At 66.7% G+C, this 598-nt stretch overlaps 1 protein-coding gene across 1 annotated transcript in view; it reads right to left on the reverse strand.

Annotated features, from left to right (window-relative positions):
- The window catches only part of LOC119586044 (homeobox protein OTX2-like), a gene marked incomplete in the record, with an annotated part of 30,876 nt that extends 30,350 nt beyond the window's left edge, over positions 1-526 (reverse strand). The window contains 1 exon segment of the mRNA XM_037934747.1: positions 166-526. Coding sequence (XP_037790675.1) covers positions 166-277 — 112 coding nt within the window.
- Between the last annotated feature and the right edge of the window lie 72 nt (positions 527-598).

A 598-nucleotide genomic window follows, 5' to 3' on the forward strand; every position in this document is an offset into this window, starting at 1 on the left:
CAAATAATTTTGCATGTCAGTATGACGAAAAAACTCTTTACGTAAATATGCAAGCACACGTCCGCGCGTGCCTGCGCCTGCGGAGCGCCTTCGCAAGGGGCGCGAGAGAGCGAGGCGCCGGGAGCGCGCGGGCGGCCTGAGTACGAGTGAAGGGCGGGGCCATACCGTAGAGGTACTCACTGGGCGGCGGGTAGCCCATGCTCGGATGCAGTGAGTCCATCCCAGCCATGGTGAGGCCGATGCCGTTCATAGAGTACGGGGACGACTTGAGGTACATGCCCGCGGAGCCCCCCGCCCCGCAGGCGCCCCCAAACCCCGGGAACGCCAGCCTGACAGCCGCTCAAGGTCACGCACCGCAACGCCGCTCGCCGCCCGCCACAACCTGAGACTGACGGCAGGCACGCCCACCACTAGCACCACCGCCGGCACACCGTACGCCCACGCTGAGGGTCCGCGAGTGGTGGGTCGGAGGGCCGGTCGGAGGGGGACTTCGCTGTGGGCGGCGGGGGGGAGGGGGAGGGGCCGCTGCTCGTCCTGCGGAGGAAGAACGGGCGGGTTAGCACAGCTGAGGCTCGAGGAACAACTGATCAAGATGCTT

This window comes from Penaeus monodon, chromosome 20 (genome assembly GCF_015228065.2).
Source record: "Penaeus monodon isolate SGIC_2016 chromosome 20, NSTDA_Pmon_1, whole genome shotgun sequence".
Lineage (NCBI taxonomy): Eukaryota > Metazoa > Arthropoda > Malacostraca > Decapoda > Penaeidae > Penaeus > Penaeus monodon.